Below are 20,361 nucleotides of genomic sequence, written 5' to 3' on the forward strand. Positions count from 1 at the left end.
TTTTTAAGAGAAGAGCAATAAATACCTCTAGTTGTGGATTCAGAATAGTTGCTGTCTTACTAGCCAGATGTATGTCGTTGCCTCTTTATTTATGTTTAGTTTGTTTTCTGTATAATACAAATTTCTTACAGGAGGGACATCCCTGTATGAAGCAGATAAGAAAAACCATTAGTTTGATTTTTATTTTTTTTTTATGATATTGTTCTAAGACTTGTGAGCAAATTATGCCTGTATATGAGTTTGCGTCTACCTGTGCATTAGAAAAATTGCTGGATTATTTATTTTTAATTTACATAGATGGTACTTTCTTTGAAGACACGAACTAATTATGAAGAGCAATCAAATGCCACTAGATCTTAGCACTTCTTTACTGGATTACAAACAGGAAAGGTCCTAATGTCTCTTGTCTTTCCATAGATGCAAATTCTGCGGAAGGTCGAGTCAGATTTTTTTCCAGACCAAGGGTAGGAATTAAATTCCAAAAATTACATTTCTCTCGGCAAACATTGTCATTATGATTCTCCCCCTTTTGCATTAGGGAAGCCATAGATTTATTTTATTAAGTGCAATGCTAGTACACACTGCAATAATTACTTTTGAAGAGAAAAAGACGGGGATGATTAAAAAGGTCTGCATCCTAATGAAAAAGCCTTATTATTCTCTGGCACAAAGTAAGTGGTTAAAACAAATCCAATAGTCTCTTAATTTGCAAGCATTCAACAGTAGCTGGATATAGAAGAAAAAGAGCATCTTGACTTCTAAAGAAGATGATACATCTAAATTTGAAAAAAGACGAAGTCAGCTCTTAAGCCGATACAGTCCTGCTCACATTCCACTACTACCTACTTCGTTCTTGGCTTATATCAGTCTGATCATGTTGTCTCAGCCATCTTTAATGTGAACCATGACCTGCTGAGCCTTACAATTTTTCACCTCCTTTTAACTGGAAGTTTTGGCATTTTCTGGCACTGCTAGGGACAAACCCATTGTGGAGAACACTGGTGTAAATGGCTTTTACTTCCACGTTGTTGTCTTTTTTGTATTTGCATCAATCAGAAAGCATGGTGGAATGTATTTGGGTACCTGGAAAGGTGGAAAAGGTAGTTATACAAAACTGTTACCAGATCTTGCCGGAACAGTGGTGAGCTCCCTTGCCAGCTGTCTCTGTACCCTTAAGTAAGGAGCTGATAACCCCTAGCACAGCTGAACCTGGTTCTTGGATAACTGACATCAGCTGAGAAGTGAGCAGTAGAGTTGAGTTTCTCCCTTCTTTTAATTAACACCATTAGCTTGCATTTCAGGTTGGAACAACTGGTATTCATACCCTTCGCTTGTGGTGTTGGGTCCTGGGTATTTCAGTTCAAAACTGCCTGGTTTCATAAAGGGATGAACTCAGAGGAGTTATGACGTTAAAACTCCTCTTTAGAAATTTCTCTCAGGACTAGTCTGTGGAGTTTAATAGGTACCATCTGTTGTGGAAATGAGCTTCTACAAAGTCGTAACATCATCTTTTGAAATACCTTTAATGTAGTTTGTTAGATTTACCACAATCTCTATTATTAATTTTGTTTATTTCATCATTATTGAAATAAGTGTTCTGAATAACTTGTAAGGTGTGACTTAGGAAACTGTGATAATGGGAAAAGGGTCTAGAAATTCTTTTAGCAACTTCTGGGGATGAAGATTTATTGTAGCTATATCTAACTACATGGATATATAGCCAATATTGTTGTTGCTTGAAATAATCTTTTTCTTTTAGACTCTAGAAATACCAGATCCCAAAATTCTCAACGATTAAAGCACTAAACCAATTTTTACTTCAGATCTAATTTAGTATGACAAGAATACATTTGCTATTGACCATGTTTAATCCCAGCACAGACTCCTGGATCAAGATTATTTAGTCAACTGTATGAATGGAACCACAAAGTAATGCATGTAGCTCTGTGATAAGAGGTAGTGGTGATAAATTTCTAAGATAAAAACAAAAAATGACAGTGTTTTAAAAAGAATTGTTGATATTAAAGAGTCATCCTGAAATTTAGTAAAATGACATAGCATTTTAAACTGCTGGAAATAAGATACCTGCCTAAAAAAAGAGCAGTTAATGAATAGTGGAGGTTTTAGAAAGACTAAATGATTTCCTTTGTATCATATCTTACACAGGTAATGATGGATAGGTATCTCAAGCAAAAGAATACTAAATACATAAATGATCACAGGAGATGTGTATGAGAAATGGAGGTGCAGGTTTGAACATAGGGTGAATAAGAGTTTGCAGAGTTTTATTTGAAATGCAGCAAAATCTGTCAAGCATGTTTTTAAGGGAAGTTGTGAATGCTTTTGTAACTTATATGCTGCAGCTCCATCAAATTACAGTTTTATTTTGGAGATTGAATTGAGCTTCTGTTTAGACAACTATGCAGGGCTGTAAATGGAGTAACTACAGAGTCCCTCGTACCAACAGTTTTGCTGTCACCCGGGTACAGAACCAGGTACAGAAAACCAGCCCTTCCACCCGCCACCCCCCCACCCCCAACAAAAAAACGCTAATCTACTGATGTCCTAAAGATTGTTTGGGAAGTGTTATCACAGATCTCCAAAAATTAGGTCCTGACATAAACTAATAAAGTGAGAATCAAAACCTGATGACGTCACATTCCTGTTAGCTACATACTTTTGCTGGTAGTTCAATGATTATTATTCCTAAATTGTTTCTTTCCTTAAAGACAGTTTTTCTTCCAGAGACAGGACAGACTGGAGTTTTAGAGGTTAAATTTAATGAATTAAATAAGGTATCTAGAAGAGAACGGAAGATACCACATCCTCTCTAAAAGAAAGCCATATTGTGGCAGTGAACTGGCATCCCTTAAACATAGGAACAAAGTAATGTGGTAAAGCGGTTCTCCACAAAAGCTGTTGAGAAAATTGCTATATGGCCAACTATTAAAAGAAAAGACTAAATTTTCATTTTGGGAGACCAAAGCTGATAAGTAAGTACATCACATGGTTTATGTAGGGAAATGGAATGTCATGCAAATGACTTTAATTATGCAGTTGTGTAATAAGGACATTTCAGAGGGACCTAGCAGCGCTATTAAGTAGCATTATATTTATTAAACTGATAATTATAACAGGAGATTATACATAATTTGATGGGTCTAAGTACCCTTTTTCCAAATAGTTTAGCAGAGAATAGTTTTGTGGATTAGGTGTTTGTAGTGGAATTTCAACTTGTGACATAAATGCATGGCAATTTTCTGCTCTGTTGATTCAAACCATTTTTGCCCCATTTTGATTTTCATCTTATATTCTTCAAGTCAATTTAATTAGTCATTAAAAGTTACTTTTTTTTTATTATTGATGAAGAAGAGGCAAATGCATTTCAAGAAAAGAGCATCTTTTGAGTTTAACAGAAGATTGCTGTTACTCCTGTGTTCTCACAGGCTGCCTATTAGACAGCTAGCATTTTGCTTGTGGTGGTGAAGACGAAAGAATACAAAATTTAACACACCAGTGAGGTCAGGTGTAGAATGGATCTCCATAACAACATGAGTAATTTCTTCCAGTTAGAGCTGGAATATTATTATATGTAATATTATAGAGCTGGAATTATTGAGTCCCCTTTTTCTTTATGAAGTTATGAACTGAAAGAAATAGGGACTCTCGACAGCTGAGGCATATGTGTTTCCCATTGAGTTCATACTCTATGAAGTGGCTGTGTGTACAACAGGGTATTTGTAGGGAGCTCTTTTGGTTCCAAGGATATTGCTCACATGACTTTAGTTGGAAGTGAGCTCAATGGGAGTCTTCAAAGTATTCACTGTCGACTTTTTTGATAACCAAAAGGCATTGGATCCCATGCCAGCCTAACTGCAACTCTAAATCAGCCTCTCTGATCTTGTTACCTGTGTCAGTTTTGGATTCTGAAACTGTAGGTGAAAGGAAACGACAACAGTTGCTGGGCCAGCCAAGTTGCTAAGTGACCTTTCCACTCTTAACTCCAAGTCTTGTAATGAGTATTTCCAGTTCTATGGTTTTACTTATAGTTTAGAGCCAGCTGAAGATTCTCAGTTCTTCTGAAGCAAGCATCAGTGGGGAATATAGTGGAAATCATTCAAATTCTTTTTTTTAGAGTCTTTGAAGACCAGTTACGTCTGATCTACAGTGATATGGTTATCTGAAAACTGTGGCCTAACAAAGCTAAAATCTTAACTGATTTTTGTGGTTCATGGAACTATAGAACGGTTTGGGTTGGAAGGAACCCTAAAATCATTTAGTCCCCCACCCCCCCGCCATGGGCAGGGACACCCCCCACCAGCCCAGGCTGCTCCTAGCCCCGTCCAGCCTGGCCTTGGGCACTGCCAGGGATGGGGCACCCACAGCTGCTTGGGGCAGCCTGGGCCAGCGCCTCGCCACCTTCACAGGGAAGGATTTCTTCCTAATATCTCGTCTAAATCTCCCATCTTCCAGTTTAAAGCCATTCCCCCTTGTCCTGTTGCTACCAGCCCTTGTAAAAAGCCCCTCCCCAGCTTTCTTGTCAGCCCCTTTAGGTGCTGGCAGGTGCTGTAAGGTCCCCCTAGAACCTTCTGCAAGCTGAACAGCCCCAACTTTCCCAGCCAGTCTCCAAAGGAGAAGTGCTCCAGCCCTCTGACCATCTTCGTGGCCTCCTTTGGACTCGCTCCGACAGATCCATGTCCTTGTTATGCTGGGGGCCCCAGAGCTGAACACAGCCTCCCGGTGGGGTCTCACAAGAGCAGAGTATTAGCAGGAGAATCATGTTCATTGACCTGCTGGCCACAGTTCTTTTGGTGCAGCCCAGGGTATGGTTGGCTTTCTGGGCTGTGAGCACACATTGTTGGCTCATACTCAGTTTTTCATCCACCAGTTCAAAGTAGAGAATCACATACACTAACGTACTTGCTTTTAAGGAAAGGAGAAAATAAATTCAACTGTTATGCCTCACTGGGAATCATGGTTTCATTCTGGTATGGCACCATTGGTAGAATATCAGCAAACTGCATTCCTTGCAGGTTCAGATGAAAAGTGTCAGTTTGTTTTCATGTCCTGATTTGTTATTTGGTGAGTTGGGTAAGTGACCAGTGGTGGAGTAGCTTTTTGCTCCAAATTATGAGAAGATCGAGTTTATGGATCAGCAGCACTTTGATTTGTAATTTTCGAAGCAGCTGTTGAACTGTAAGTCTTTTCAACCAATCACCACTGAATTTTCTTCCAGAAGATGTAATCCTTTCCATTCATATACAGAAGAAAATATATGCCAGTCAATTCCTGGCACTACTTGTGGGTATTATAGATTGGAATTCCAAGTCCTGATTAACAAAGGAATTGTAAGAGATGCAGTCTGTCTTGAATTCTTTATCTGAGCAGAAAACCAAAACCTGCATGAGCTTGCTTGTTTGCTTTGTGTTCTCAAGATTTGTAGGTAATGCGATATTTTTTCTTCTTTTTTTTTTTTTTTTTTTTGCTGGAGACTTAGTCTTCTTGGGCTAGCATCAAGATAACCCAGGTTTGTAGTTGATGCAGAAATTTGACTTACTGGTGTCATATGCAGAATACAGCTTATTCTCCCTTATCATATGATGTCTCATTGTTGAATGCATTTTTTGTCAATTTGTAACTAAATCCGTGGCTTAGAGTTTAATTTGTGATGTGTACATTTGTAGTTACTCATGCTTCTATCAAACAGATACTTTATTTTGTGTGTGTGTGTGGTGGGAGAGTACGTTTGAGCTCTAAAGTTTTTTAAACACTCTGTTTGTCCTGTCTTATCTGGTCTGCTTGTAGCTGCTCACAGAAAAATGTGGCAAATGGGAAAGATACCAGCCCAGGCCCATTATAAGCACTTGCAAACTGTTCTGTCTGATAGCAGTGAAGGATGTTCTCAAATTTCTTTGATAACTAATTTACAGACATTTTTTTTTTCTGGTTTCTATGGCAGGCTGTAACAGTAGGATTATACTTCAGTTATGTACTGTATGGAAAAATCCCTTGATTTAGCTCTCTGATACTGGCTACTTCCTTGGGATTTTTTTTGAGACATAACAAATCATTCCATATACATCTTCTCTGTCCCATATGGAATTTTGTAGAGGGTTCTCATAAACCTCTTTTTGCCACTCTTCCTTGTTCCATTCCAGTTATTTCTTTGTAATAAAAATGCATTGATTAAGATCAAAGAGTAAAATTACATTCACATGATATTTATGACCTAATCTTAGGTCCTGTGGTTCTTACCTGCTAACTCAGCTGTGAGAGCCAGTTTCTGTGCTAGGTTTCGGAGATATCTGCATTCAAATGAGGCCTTGATATAAACAGTTTGCTGATAAGGGGCAGTGGCTGAGTTCAGCAGTTCACAAGGTGTTAACACGGGAGTAGAGCTGTAACTGTTGTGTATAAGCTGTTTACTCTTGAGAAAGACAGGGTGGCCTAGAACAATTGTCAGTTAAACTTGGTATATTACTGTATTGCTCCAGTTGTCTGACGCTTTGGCCAGTGATTACTTTGTAGTGCTACTTTGCATGCTATGTATATAATGCCATAATTATGTCTTTTACCTCCTTAACTGGGATATAAAATTAAAGTTGGATTTAGTTTTGACAGTGCTTTCGTGAATGAGTAGTAGCTTAGTAAACTTTAACTCCATGATTACAGAGGTGTTTAATATGTTTTAGGCAGAAAAAAAAAAATCAGAGGCTAGGGAAGGAAGGAAGGATTTTAGCGTACTCATATTTAATTGATCTCAACAGTGTCCTAGAGTAACGTTAGTGTAGTACAGTATAATGTAACATGTATTAGTCTAGTACACTGTTTTGATTGTGAAGTGTATTTATTGTAGCATACAGTATTAATAGTTAACTTATTTGCATTGGCTTTGCTCCAGTTACGGTAGGTTATAAAATCAAGAACGATACTATGGATGAGGTTTAACACTGAGCTGTGAAGACGTGAGACAAGTTAGAGAGACACTGCAGGGCTTAGATTTAGATTTTACATGCACAGATGAATGCACAGGTGGGTGTCCCCTAACTTTCTTTCAGGGAAATACAGAATTGCTTTTACTCAGTGGCTAGTGTTTCCTGGTGCTCTGAAGGAAGATGAGGCAACAAGCTGCTCTTGGGAGGGGAGAGCATCTGCAGTCCTCACGCCCTGGTAGTGTTCCTCTCTGCCTGCCTGTGTTGAGTAATGCTTGCAGTTCATTCTGATTAGAAACAGTGAGAGACATTGCACTGTTTTGAAAAATGCATTTAACCCTTAGCTATGTTAAGACTTCAATCTCATGGAAACAGTGTAAGGTGGCAGATGTTTTGGAAATGGGCAATCCTTTATACTTACCTTTTTAGTTCTTATCAGCCTGTAATGACAGCAAAAAAGTACTAAATATGCTGGGGAAAAAAATAATTACATGCATGATATCTCAATTATAGCAAAAAATCAAGAAGGGGAAACTGATTCATCTGTAACAGTGAAATCAAGGATGAAGAGGTACACTTGTTCCTTTAAGTGTGGGAAAGTATAAGGCAAAAGGAAGAAATTACAGATTCTGAAAATTACAAGAAAGGAATGTGTTCTGTGAGGGCACGTCTACACAGATGAGCTTAAGAAACAGGAGAAGAGGCAGGCAGGCAGACAGGTGTACATCCCCAGTGGTTTAGCTTTTCTTCAGCAGCCAAAGTAGCAGTATACTCATTTCGTCAGATGGGTATGTGGTGGGGCTGCTTTAAGCTGCTGCAGAATGGTAAAGCCAGAATATAATGCTGAACAGAGCCATTAATTAACAATGTAACTCAAATTTTAATATTCTCATCAAGCAGTTGTTCCATAGTATATAACACCCTTCAGTGTTATTGTGGACTTCAAGGAAAATTTAATGTGGGAAGAACAACAAAGCAATTACTAGACAGAGTCTGTGTTGACATGGAGTTACAGCTGAGGATGTAGTTATGCCAAAAAAAGTGGGTACTGTACAGAAAATTTAGCATAATGGTTAAACTTAAAAATGTGAGCATTTTATAGTAAAGATAACCTGGTATTAAGACTTGCAGACATCTTAAACTGATAATGGGGGAGAGGTAGCACTGAGAAACCTTAAAAGGAAAGATTGCCTAAAGGGCTGAAAGCTCTGTGTGTGGAGAACATATTCTGAGTAGTTTGTTACAAAGTACTGAGAAAACTAAATGCTCTTTACAAAAGAAAATATTAGCTGTAGGTTATTTTAAAATACTTTATTTTACCCAAGTATTGCTTTGTATTTTCCCACTTCAAAGATTTTTCCACCAAGCTGTAAGAAACAACCAGATGAGTAAGGTGGCAGCTTTATTCTTTGCTGCGTTAAGTGGTGTTTTGCATTTGGATGTCTGCAAAGAATAGTATTAGTGGCATGATAATTCTTGATGTATTTACAATTAGTTTGAGTAAAACACACCATTTCAACTGGTTCTCATATTAAAATTTGTAAGGCAGAAGATCCAAAATAATCTGAAAGGAGGTTGTAAATAAGGATTTAAGCCTTTTTCCAGATTAAACCTGCCTTACTTGCAATGTTCCTCTGTGTTTTTCTTCTTTCCTTTTTCCTTAGTGGTACTTGATTAATTTTTCCCCTTGAGTCCACTATCTTTGTGTTAATTAATGTACTCAGGCTCTTCATTCCCTCTTGTATTTCATCCATTTTTTATTACTGTTTGTCTTTCAACACTCTTTTCAGTACTTGCTGCTTTGTCACTTATGTAAAGTTTAGTTTTTCTAGTATTAGTAAGTTTAGGTGTATATTTTTTTAAATTTTTCTAGTATTAGTAAGTATAGGTGTATATTTTTTTAAATTTTGCTTTCCAGTACTCCTTAGTGAATCCTAGACATCCACTGTTGAGAAACAAGTGATATATGGAGCTTTCTCAGTTCTCTGCTCCTTCTTTGACATTTGTACTTATATTTGTCTTGTCAACACTTGTGATCTCTGTGTGTGCCAGCAGTTTATCTTTTCTCAGTTCTAAGGTGACGGTTCCCTCTTGCATTGCATTTTTAGAAGCATGTACAGAAATTTACTGATTTTGGTTCTAGTACGTGCTTGTTCTCTTACCCGTGCCAAAACAAGTTCAGAAACTCTTCATTGTGTTGTTTTAACTTCACTCTTAATATGATGCTTCCTCTCATTTTTCCATAGTAGCCAAGTTCCAATCAAAAATAAAAGAACCTAACTTTTCTTCAAGGGCTTTTTTATATAGGGCTTCATCTAGTTTTTCTTTGTAAATCCCTTGTAAATAAAGATCCTGTCTCTGCTCTGTAAACGGCTAATCCAGGCACAGAGTCATGGCTATAAAAAGATTTTGAGACAGCCGATACAATATCTGTGCCACTCCCTATGGGCAGGTTTTTTCAGATACCATATTGCATGTTTAAACCATAGCTGTTACTGATTTCCTGCTACTTCTTTTCAATTACATAATGACTATGCTTGGAGTACCTAGAAGATTTGTTAAAGTTCATGGGTGGAAACTTGAAGTTTTTGTTTTTGTATAATAGATAGATATTTGCAATAAGGAAAAAGCAGGAGTCTAGCCTAAGCCCTCTTCCTTCACCCTCTCCAGTGAGGAAGGGCTGATTCAAGCTTTTCCCCTGTTTCTTAAGTTTAGGGGGGTTTATGTAGCCAAAGGACAGTGTTACAGTCAGTGTACATGCAGTTAGCACTGTTTGTGTCTGCACTTCTGTAAATTCATCCATGAGACTGCAAGAGAGATGCTTGGAAAATGGAGAATGTGCCATTATCGACCATCTTTTGAAATAGTTTTAAATTGTCCAGACCCTTTTTAGGAACTCAGAAGTGAACGAAAATAGTAGTCTGCAGCATCCTAACCAGTTCCTCGTGTAAGACCACCATCTTTCTTCCTGTGCTTCCTTACCTAGTTCATTGGCTGTAGCAAGAGCTGCATGCATTGGAGATAGAACAGTTTCACCAACACAGCTCCTGTTTGCTTCCAGCTGTTCTGTTTTCTGTGGCTAATGAAGCCAGACAGAATAGCAGAGAACCATGTAAGTTAGGGAGTCATCAAAGTTGACACACAAAGAGACTAAGTCAAGGTTGCACAGAGCATCACAAGTTTGGCAGTTCTTAGTTTCTGCATTATAGTTTCTAAGCACAAAAAATTATGGGGTTTTTTGCATGTGATTTGTCAAATTATTTGTATTTCCTTAGACAAAGAAAAATCTCCATACATGTGTTCTGGTAGTCAGAAAGTAAAAAGGAGTATTGGAGTGAGCTAATAGGTAAGAGAACATACTTTTTTTTTCCTAGCAAAGCAGCAAAAATAATTATGTGAAAAAGGAGAACTTCTCTCACCTTGCATAATTTTGAATGAGGAGAGGGAAAGATGAAGACATTGCTTTGAGCCCGCTCAGCTAATGTTTACGTTGTCTTTTCACAGATCATGGTCAGTAAATGCTTTAGTCTTTAATATACTCTAAATAAATGATTTCCTGAGAAGCAGAACTAATGAAGAGTGATTTCTAGTGTATCTGTGTTGATCTTCTTTACTGAATTATACAAAAGCTGTTGAATGTGCTTAGGAAGTGTTAGATACTCTCTTTGAAGAGATGAACCTGGTCTAGTGGAAGGTGTCCCTGCCTGTGGCAGAGGGTTGGAACTAGGTGATCTTTAAGGTCCCTTCCAACCAAAACCATTCCGTGATACGATTCCATGATACGGTTCCATGATGTTCTGAATACCGTGTAACTCTCGAAAAGATTTGGAAGAAGCTTGTAACTTTTTGGAAACTAAATAAGATATATAGACAAACACTTCTGGGGGAGAAGTGGTTGTGCTCCAATTGAAACTTTCCTTGAAGAAGCAGCAGCATTCACAACGTGAGCGTCCCTGACTTTTTGCAGCCTCTGTCAGAGGCTGGGAGAGATTAACAGCGATTGGGGTCATGGTTCATACTGTGCCTGAATGACCTCTTTGGCTTCTATTCAACTACCTGCTTTTGTAAAATTTATTAGGGCATTTTATATCCAAGATCAGTCAAGATTTGGTTTAAACAAATAGTTCAGAATTTATTAAGCAGCGTAGCTACAGACAGAAGTGCAACAAGTCTCATTTCCTTCTTTCAGAGTAATAAAAGAAGCATAGAAATTTTTCAGGTAGATGGTGGCTTTCATTTAATAAGTAATTTAATAAGGGAAAGCAAATGCTTTAGATACAGAAACGTCTTTGAAACAACTTGTATCTCCAGTTTCATTTTATGAAGCACGCCAGCTTTCATCAAACTGGCTGTTAAAGGTCTTCAGCTTTCCACTGCAGCTCTATTTGCAGTGCTTATAAAGCGTCTGTTTTACTGTTGTTGTTTACCATGTCTGGTTTTTTTCCATCAAATAAATTATACGGGCAGATACCCATCAGTGTTTGCCTGGTGGATCTCAAGAGTAGTGACCAGGGAATTTGGAAAAGTAAGGATCGACTCTGGGAAACCTGGAGCTATTTTGGTCTGTTTGTGATACCACTGCTAATGAGATGTGGTGCTGTATCGGTGCTGCAAATGCAGACATTCCTTTCGGGCCTTATCCTTCCCATCCACATACGGGAGCAGCAAAGAGCTTAAGTAAAATTGCAGAGGACCTGTACCGAGTGTATTTCTTCAGAGCCATCTTTGAAAAGGTCTCACGCACTTAACAGTAGCTTCCTTGAGGTGAATAGAGCACGATCAGTTGTCTCAAGGGTCAGGAGGCAGGTGAAGGAGAGGCAGAGCATGGTGCTCCTTCAGCAGCTGCAGGGGACTCGCTTTGTTGGCCTGCAGGATTTTGTCATGTCTTTGGCAACAGCCAGGTGTGGCACAGCTTGTGGAAAGGCCCGGCGTGTTGCTTTGGGGGAAGGAGGGCACTGTAAAGGATTCTGTTTCTCTCTTTAACTTTTTTTTCTCGTTACGTTGTTTTCTTTCTTATGAGATACCTTCTCGTGTGGAGTCTAGAGCCTGTCACATCAGTTGGAGATCTCTAGATAATTACTTCTCTTTTTGTAATTCTTTTTTTAGGACTTCTCTTTCATCTTCCCTTCTTTACTGCTTCAGAGAAACCTGAGAAGTAGGGCTAGAAATAAGAGTAACAGCTGACTGAGGCAAGGATCAATACTGCATCAGGGGAAGCAGAAAGAGTGAGGGAAGGAGGGTGGACCCTGGCCGTATAATCCTCCTGTGGTTGTCTTTCGCCTCCTAACTTCCTGGTGAGTGGAGGTGCCATGTTTTATGGAGCTTTTTTTATGTATTGAGAGAAATGCAGATACTGACTAACAAGAAATTTGCTTCTCTGATAAAATATCCTTTGGCAAAACCTGTGTGAAGGGTTGCTGAAGACTGGCAGTACGTCTGTGGGTTACGGCTGAGCTGTCTTGTCAGCGTGAACCTGGAGGTGGGACAGGCACTTTCACAGAAGTGGAAGGCAGGCAGGGCTGCGGCAGTGGGTGTCCTGGGGTGGACTCTGAAATGAACATCCTTGGTGGATGGTTTCTGTGAAAGAGAGCTTGAAGTTCTTTGAAGCACAAAATGTGGATAAATGTGACATGGTTAAGAGTCTGGATTTGCAGAAGGGCTTCTGTGGGGGAGCTGACAGAACAGCATTGCTCAGTCACCGGAAGGCCAAAGGGAGATCTTACTGCTCTCTTCAAGTAATGGGAGACTAGAGAGAAGGTGAAGCCAGACTTTGCATGCAGTTTCATAGCAATAGGACGACCATTCGTAGATGGAAGTTGAAACATGGGAAATTCCAGTGTGACGTAAGGGAAAACATTTTTGATATGAGGTGGTCAAGTACTGGAGGCATAAAGGCTCAGGGAGGCTGTGGGATCGTCGTTCTGGGACATACTCAGAACTCACCTGGGCAGCCTGCTTTACTTGGCCCTGCTTGGGAAGGGTTTGGACTAGATGGCAGTCAGTAATCCTGCCAAGTGAAATTATTTTGTAATTCTAGGCTTCTAAGGAAAGTAAGTAGCTGTGAGTTTGTCCTTGTGTGGGCAAACACTTGGTAAAAATGTTACAAAACTGAACAGGAATAAGCCATCTGTTTAAAAATAATAATTATCTATTTATTACGTTCAAAATTGGTGGATTAAACCTTTTAGCTATCCAGAAGAATGCGTAATAAAGAATCGGTAATATATGAAGCCTCTTCCAGTATGGTGGAACAGAAATCCATTATTTTGCCTTCAAGGAGTACTCAGTATTTTTAAAACTGCTCTGGGGTTTATTGTAACTGCTATGAAATGTTGTAAAAGTATAAAGAGAGTATATTGGTGCATTAGAAGTGCAAAATAATGGTACAAAGTGGTTCATCTTAGCTGAAATCAGCTTATCAGACAGGTGGTGTATTTTCAAGGTCTTTGCTGTTGTATTATCCCACAGCTGAACTGTGCGTTACAACAAGAGACACCTGGTACCAAGCTTCAGTGCACACAGCAGGTACTCATAAAACATTGATAACTAGCCTAACAGCCCAGGACTAGGGTGCAGTGAACACAGGCACAGTTACAATGCCTGTGGCCTCTGGTTAGCAATGGCAGTAATAGTTTTACTCCACCCTTGGCTGCAAAAATGCTTACACAGTTAGACTCTATTAGTGTGCTCGTCTTCTGAGCTCTTCTCCTGAGACTGGGAACCACTGAGAAGTGTGTGGCTTGGTTGTCCTTGCATCCCCCCATCAGGTACTCGCACACACAGATAAGATCCCCACCCAGGAGAGGGAAGAGCTTAGGCCCACACTGGGCCCCTCATTGCAGAGGGAAGCTTGTGTGTTGCATGTTAACAGGTGATGGGTGAGTCTAGATGTGAAAACAGGCCTGGATAAAAGCACTCTGAAAGAGTAGATATACCTAAACGGACTTATTTCAAATATTTAAATTGTTGTATCTTACACTTGACTTGCAGCTCTACTTCCAGACTACCTGTGTTTATATAGCTGGATTTCAGTAACTTCTGACAGCATGCAGCCAAAGTGTGGTTCCACGTATGCAGTGGTAAGCTGTAGTTAGTAATGTGTACTTCTGGAGCCTGCTGTCATTGTGAATAATTTGAAAATACAACCTCTTTGCCTCTCAGAGCACTGCCAAGCAAAGTTAATTAGAAATAAAGGGCAAATTTATGTGTATATATATTAGAAACAAAGAAAAAAATAATCTCTCAAACTTACATTGTATCTGCATCTTGAGCATTGAAAGTAGTTTATTTCTAAAAGGATGTACAAAATTAGAGAGAAAAACTCAAGCAAAAGAAGGGCAAGCAGAGGAAGTTATTCACTCTTCAAGTGAAGATCCCAAGCTTATCGAATAAAATGATCAGGCAGCAGCTTTAAAAACAGAATTATGTACCTTCTTAAGGGAATATAGAGCTAAACTGCAGATTTCATTGATGCACAGTTCTGTGGAGGTGAAAAATACAAACTAATTAAGAAATGATAGATCCAGTAGCAGGTATTAATTAATTAATAAGTCACAGTGTGGCTTAACAGCTTGCAGTTCAGGTAAAACCTGAACTGCTGCCAAATGCAAGATTCATCCAGTGATGACTTGTACTTGCACTCTTCCTAACACCTAGTGCTGATTGCTGGATACAAAAATCCGTATGTTAGTTTTTGTCTCACCAGATCCACAAGGAATGTTTTTCTTAACAAATGTTCCCTTACAGCACATGTGCAGGAAACTGCAGCAATGAGTAGTGCTCACAGAAATGAATCTTGGAACCAGTGCTAAGTAAACAGTTGGAAAGTTTCAGAGGAGCTTAAACCCAAGAATATGCTGGAGTCAGTGCTCTCCTCTCATCGAGTGAAGTGTCCTCCTTGATCACAGGCTTCTCATTCAGCCAGAGTGAATTGAGGCAATGCAGGGCAGGATACAGCTGCTAGATAACTGCAGTTGTGGATGCTTCCAAGCACAAAAGCTTTAAGGCATAATAGGAGCAAAGTGCTGCCTTGGAGGTAGCAAAGGCTCCTGAGCCTTTTACTCATGTTCATGTAATGTGCTGTTGTTCAAGTGTGAAGTTATCTGACAAAAAGGTGGGTACTTTATGAGCATTACTATTTCAAGCCATCAAAGCATGAAAAGATGTATTTCTTGAAATAATTCAGTACAAATACTAGATTGCAAGTTTAGTGGCTTTAGTTATTAATTATTTGGCTTCTGTTACTCAGTCAGTGGCATTAACATCAAGATGAAAAGCAGCTTAGAGTTACCAAATGCAAATACTGTAGAGCCATATCAAAACAGTGTTATCTGCCTTAAACTCAGAGTAAGGAAGTTTGCTTTATTGAAATTTTAAGGCCTGAACACATGAAGTGTACTATTTTTGACGCTCTATATGTCGGCCTACTTCTTTTTCTACTAGTAGTTTGTGGAATTAGCATGCTTCCTGAAAAGCATTATTTGCCATTTTACCAATTTCATTACTGTGAAATCCTTTGACAATGGTGGCTCTCAGCTTTAATTCTAGCTGTTCTAAATAATTCTGTCACCAGCAAACTTTTTCTGCTCCATTATTAATCTTTCATTCAAAACATTTTTATCTGCTATTTAACATATTTTTATCAACAGCGATGCTTAGAAGGACCTATTGATAGGTTCATTCCCTTCTCAAACTGACTATTTTTGCTATCATTGCTTTCCTGTCTTTTAATCTGAGAATTTTCTTTATTATTGCATATCAACTTCATTAAGAACTAAATGAGGGAGATCATTATAAGATTTTGAAAATGTATGTGTTGCATAAATGTATGACTTTTAGCTGCTTATTAATGCCCTATGGAGCTCCAAGGGTTCTGTGAAGCATTACTTCACAAAAATAATATCAACCCTTGAATAGGCCCACCAGTTCTGTAGTACATCAGCTTCCAGTCTGGCACAGTAGTCGGATGTAGTGGTATGTAGTTCTTTGGATCGCTCCTGGATTCTTTATTTTTCTTTTTTATTTTTCTTTTTTTTTCTCGCCCCCTCCCCTTTTATTTTTTCTTTTGACAGGATAGTTCAAGCAAGTAGCAAATTCTCACATGTTTGAAGCTTAGGAATTTCATAGGACTTGATTTCTTTACAGTAGACATAAAGATCCTATCACTTTTACTATAACAATGTGTACTTTTTTGTTGTTGTTGCAGCAAGGGGAAGTAACTGGATTGGCAAAAGTCATTGGCACAAATAATTGCCATCTTTGTAAAAATTTCTAAGTCTTCAATGGATTTCTTCCTATACCTGTAACGAGGGAATCATTACCTTCACTGTTACCTTCTGGATCAAATAACATTTGGAAAGAGATGAACAATTCAAATCACATGAAGCACTAGTTATATACATAGTTATCAACTTCTGATCTCATTCAGAACTTGCATTTCTAAATGTAATGTAGAATAGCTCACTCTAAAAAGGAAACCATTGTCTTTCAATTTGGGTATCAGAAATAGCAAGGATTCGACACTAAAATTCCACTGTTTCATGCAGTGAGCACTGTGATAGTCAAAACAACTAGTAAGTCCATCCAGCTTTACTGATGTTTTTGACTGCCTTTATTGATACTCCTTATAGCTCTTGGCACTATCAACGTTACTGATTGGTTCAATCATAGAATCATTCAGGTTGGGGAAAGACCTTTAAGATCATTGAGTCCAACCATTAACCCAGCCCGGCGCTGAGCCCTGCCGACCCTCACCCGCTGGCCTCGGCCCCTCGGCCCGGCCTGCCCAGCCCCCCCGCAGAGCCCCCTGCCCCCCAGCAGCTCAGCCCCCCCCAGCTGGGTGCCCCCTGCCCTGACTGAGGGGGCACTCGCTCCCCTCGCCCAGCCCGGCGGTGCAGACACGCAGCAGGACGGGCCCCGGCGCTGAGCCCTGGGGAACCCCCCGTGTGCCCGGCGCCAGCGGGATGTGACTCCATTCCCCACCGCTCCCTGGCCCGGCCGCCCCCCAGCTCCTGACCCCGCGCAGAGCCCCCCCGGCCCGGCCGGGAGCAGCCGGTGGCTGCAGGAGATGCTGTGGGGACGGTGCCAAAGGCTTCGCTCCAGCCCGGGCAGCCACCACCCGCAGCCTGTCCCTCACCCGTCAGGGGGGTCACCTTGTCCCACAAGGAGATCAGGGCAGCCAGGCAGGACCTGCCTCTGCTGACTAGGCCTAATCATCTGGTTCCATTTTAGTAAACTTTAAGAGATCACATTGAAGTTTCCATACTGAGCAAGACATCTTCCTTTAGGCTGAATTTAGTTGTAAATGGCCAGCAGAAACAGCTCAGCTAATTTTTTGTATGATAATAAGAAAAATGTGTTTTCTTGCTTATGTTTGAGTTACATAAACCAGAGCAATAATGGATTTCTGGGCTTTGTATCATGGAGGCGTAAAATTTAAAATGCTTTAGTAGTGGTCCCATTCAAGGTGCTTCTTTCTGTCTCAGTTTATGACTGTACGTTATACGTGCGTGTCATCGTTGGACATGTAATGAGCGCAGAGGAGGAACTGTAGGTGGCAGTCAGGCATTGGGAGGAGAGAGCACAAAAGGGCCCTAAGAAGGATGAAAGGACTGCAACGGCCAGTTTCCTCCATGCCAGAACCTAAATTTTGTTGCAGTTTTTCTCAGCTTTAACATCACATTGCGATAGAGAAAGACATTTCTACCCTCAAGTGTCTGTCCATGATGACAAGCAACAAATTAATTTGTCCTTTTCTCTGCTCTCTGGTGGAAGTCTTTTCTATTCATATGTCTCTCATACAGCTTAAGACTTAAGACTCAAAGTGGGGCTAACACAGTTCTCTGGAATATTTTTTCTGGGCTTTATCTAATTCCGGAAAATTGCTTGGAAGGATTTTTAGCAAAATCAAGATCTGAAAATTCAGGAAAATGCTTGCCACTGAATTCTTGTCCTGTGTAACATTTACATCTGTTCTGAAATCTAGAATAGCTTTCTTGAAGATGCCTAGCCAGTGACAGGGGAGAGAAGCCAGGAGTTTCTTCTGTAGACGTCTATGAGCCATCAAAACAAGGCGGCCAGATACAAAAGCTTCATTGTTTTTTGATCCCTATGTGGGTCATATGATGTACAGTATAATAGGTTATGAGATGAATGGATTTAAACTGGCAAGGTCTCATCAAGGAGTAGAATAGCAAGTTAAGGATTGTCCAGTGAGTTCTTACAGTGTGGTAGTGACAATTTTTTGATACAGAAGATGGAGAACACAAATGGAAAACGTTCTCTGCTAGAGGCAATTCTCATTATTGGGATGGTGACTTAAATGACCTCAGCTGTTAGAATAATAATATTCCTAGTTCTGTGAAAGCAATATGAAGGGCAAAACAACAGTAATGATGTTCAAAGGAGGAAGAGGCTATACTGAAAAAATAGATGTACAAGTCTGTATGGGTAGCAGAGCCAAGGAAAAAAAATGAGGAGCTTCCTGTTCCAAAAAAGAAACCATATTCAAGAGTCAAGTGCAAAATAACCTAAAGCAAAGGAGGAATAGGAATTACAGCAAGAGAACAACTTGTTTGAATCATGTGCTATGCAGTGGTCTGAAAATCAAAATGGAATGTAAAACCCAAAGAACTAAAGGTAAATATTCATGAATTGCCGAAGCATGTTGGACGAAATCGGAGCAATGCATAAAATAAGAAAAACAAAATTAAGGGTAACAGAACTATATTCTGGTATGTTAGTTAATAAGCAGAAGGTCAATTAAAGAATTGGACTGCAGCAAGAGAATATGTTTTTCCTGTCTATACTGTGTATCATGTGAATGGTAGGGGTTTAACATTGTAGGGAGATTTCACAGAATACATTTGAAAACATTTTGGGAACTAATGGGTGCTTGGTTTTGGTTTTATTGTAGGAGGGTGGACTTACATGAACCTTTAGAATTCTTTATAACAGTTGCCTGTGATTCTAAATGTGATACAGTTTTAATTGCATGAGGCTGTATTTTTTTTCCTTTTTTTTTCCTATTGGGATTCTTGCTGATTCATTCAGTAAGAGTTCACCATCTAAAGCTATTCTAAGGGTGAATTAGGGCTGTGTCTTTTAGGGAGATACTGGCTTTTGAATACCGCTTCATTGGCGACAGAAATTGGGCAATGTAGAGTCCATGCGACAGGAAGAATTGGGGAATAAATCAACAGAAGAGTCTTCTATTCCTGCATGTGCTGTGAAAGCTGAAATTCAACTAAGTATTTAGGTTGACTTTTCTAGAATCCTGACTTCTGGTTTCAGTAAAGTGTTTCGGTTTTCAAGCATAGAAATCAATAGGAAGTTAGGAGCCCTGATGGGATTTAGGAGTCTCGGAATCTATTTGGATGTGCTTCAGCTGTCCCAGTACTGCTTCCATTTAGATTAATGATTAACACCTATTGATTCCAGTGAGGTAAGATCTACTTCAGTGTTCCTATGTGATTGTGAGCAAGCTACAGAAAATAAACTTTCTTACTGGTGTGAGTAATTTCTGGTTAGTTTCAGGCAGCTCTCTTCTGGGAACAGTAAATGAAGTGTTACAGAAGTGTGCCACGACCCAAGTTGAGCGGTGAGAAATAATGTGCTCTTTATAGTTTGACTTCAGTCTTTGTTTATCATCTTTCATACAGAGATTTGTCACTAACGTTTCTGAGACAATTAAAAATTGCATTTATGGACATTGAAGTGGATTGTTTTATGATCTAAATAGTAAGTGGAGATAGAGGTATAGGAAATGCACATTGAATGATATCAAGGGAAGGAAATAGTGCCCATCCAGCAGTTCTGTAATCATCATCCATCCTTGGAAGATCTTTATTAAACTTGCCCTCTCTTGACCTTTCAACAGTCAAGATCACTTACCAGTGCTCTGATCCTAACTATCGACTTTCAGCTAATGCAAAGGAGTGCATTGCCTTTTTCATATGATACCTTCCAGTCCAAATCTTCTAGCGTATTTCTCTTGATGCCTTTATAAATCTTTCTTCTGGTTACTGTTTTTCCAATTTGTGTGGTTGAGAGATACTGATCAGTCACCACGAATTTAAGGACTCACAATTAATCCTTTTTTAACAGAAGACTGTGGGCTTACTTTATATTTGTTGACTTTAGCCCTGAGCTGCAATTTTCCCAGAAGCAATTTTCTTGCAGCTTATTCAGTTTGGGCAGGTGGTTCAAAAGAGAAGGGACAAAATTACCTCTGTAGCTTCTGTGAATAAAGGTACCAGACATTAAAACTGACTACATAGCGTAGTTAGTGTACTACAGACTATATAATTTATTACCAACTGTCAGTAGTTTAGATTTCAAGAGTCCATTTACTAGTGAGTAATTTGCTTTCATTAATAGTGCTTAAATGACTGCGGGCAATTATAGCTGGAGTAGCCCACGTGCAGCGCTT

The 20,361-nt window shown here is 39.4% G+C and overlaps 1 protein-coding gene across 5 annotated transcripts in view; it reads left to right on the forward strand.

Annotated features, from left to right (window-relative positions):
* The window catches only part of STAG1 (STAG1 cohesin complex component), a 199,788-nt gene that overhangs the window by 80,795 nt on the left and 98,632 nt on the right, over window positions 1-20,361 (forward strand). The window contains exon 1 of one of the 5 annotated variants that reach the window (XM_056358372.1): window positions 19,432-19,530. The exons of the other annotated variants lie outside the window; for them this stretch is intronic. Coding sequence (XP_056214347.1) covers window positions 19,491-19,530 — 40 coding nt within the window. The 5' untranslated portion in view covers window positions 19,432-19,490. Of the gene's footprint in view, window positions 1-19,431; window positions 19,531-20,361 lie in introns of those variants that run through there. 5 annotated transcript variants of the gene reach the window in all.

Source organism: Falco biarmicus, chromosome 13, assembly GCF_023638135.1.
Source record: "Falco biarmicus isolate bFalBia1 chromosome 13, bFalBia1.pri, whole genome shotgun sequence".
Taxonomy (NCBI): domain Eukaryota; kingdom Metazoa; phylum Chordata; class Aves; order Falconiformes; family Falconidae; genus Falco; species Falco biarmicus.